Source organism: Atta colombica, unplaced genomic scaffold, assembly GCF_001594045.1.
Source record: "Atta colombica isolate Treedump-2 unplaced genomic scaffold, Acol1.0 scaffold88, whole genome shotgun sequence".
NCBI lineage: Eukaryota > Metazoa > Arthropoda > Insecta > Hymenoptera > Formicidae > Atta > Atta colombica.
In genome coordinates this window covers 1,579,192-1,580,141 of record NW_017259581.1, presented here as the reverse complement: position 1 = coordinate 1,580,141, position 950 = coordinate 1,579,192, and the positions used below count along the sequence as shown (strand labels likewise).

The 950-nt window shown below is 26.9% G+C and overlaps 1 protein-coding gene across 3 annotated transcripts in view; it reads right to left on the bottom strand.

The window, feature by feature from the left end:
- The window catches only part of LOC108693088 (DNA topoisomerase 2-binding protein 1-A), a 14,458-nt gene that overhangs the window by 9,610 nt on the left and 3,898 nt on the right, over positions 1-950 (bottom strand). For all 3 annotated transcript variants that reach the window (XM_018201784.1, XM_018201785.1, XM_018201786.1), the window contains 3 exons: positions 818-894; positions 563-732; positions 106-247 (listed from right to left, as the gene is read on the bottom strand). In XM_018201784.1, the coding sequence (XP_018057273.1) occupies positions 106-247; positions 563-732; positions 818-894 (389 nt within the window). The remainder of the gene's footprint in view (positions 1-105; positions 248-562; positions 733-817; positions 895-950) is intronic.

Sequence of the window (950 nt, the reverse complement as noted above, 5' to 3'; positions counted from 1 at the left end):
CAAAAAAAAAAAAAAAAAAAAAAAAAAAAAAAAAAATTAGACACAAAAAATTCTAAAAAATTAGGAATATAAATTTGTAACTTCTATGTAATATTTTATTAATACCTTTTTACTGAGCGGTGAAGCAGGTGTCTCAATGTTTTTCTTAGATACTACATCTTTTACTTCAAACAAAAAGAGTTCTTCTGATGCAGGTCGTTTTAATTTCATGCTCTCCTCCAGCCATTCTACATTCAATATATAAGGGCTGTCCAAAATAAAATGTATATGATAAAATGTATATGATAAAAGAAGCAAAAATTGAGAATACGAAAATAAAAAGGTAACATGTTATAACTAATATATTATATATTTATGCAGCATTTATATAGATGGTACATGATATATAATCCATTTTTGGTGAAAGTTGAAGTAAAAATTTTTATTAATGTTAAGAACAAAGTTTCTTTTTAAAAATAAATATCTATTTTTTAGTTATGAGCAATTATAATTATAATATAATGCAGGTTTTATCGCAAATTGGGAGCCAAATAAATTGTAAATCTTATTTATCTGATATTACCATAAACCTTCCGATTTTATTGTTTTTAGTTCTGCGGATGCTTTGCTCTCGTCGCCAACGATCACGTGGGTCACAGCACCCGATATATCATCAAAACGTGTTGCACCACTAACATTTAATATTTTGTTCAATTTATCTCTAACACTTGTCACAAATCCAGCAAGATAAATCTGCAAAAAGGCAAAATAATAATAGCAAATTTGAAATCAAAAGAAAAGAAAACGCAAAATACTACGGAGTATAAGAAAGATTTACATTACATCCGTCCAGAAATGGTCCAACTGATTTTGCTTCACCGAAAGTGAGTCGATCCAATACGTTTAACTTAGAGGCTATACAAAAAAATATAAATGTTTTTTTTTTTTATTTAAAATCGCATTACAATATA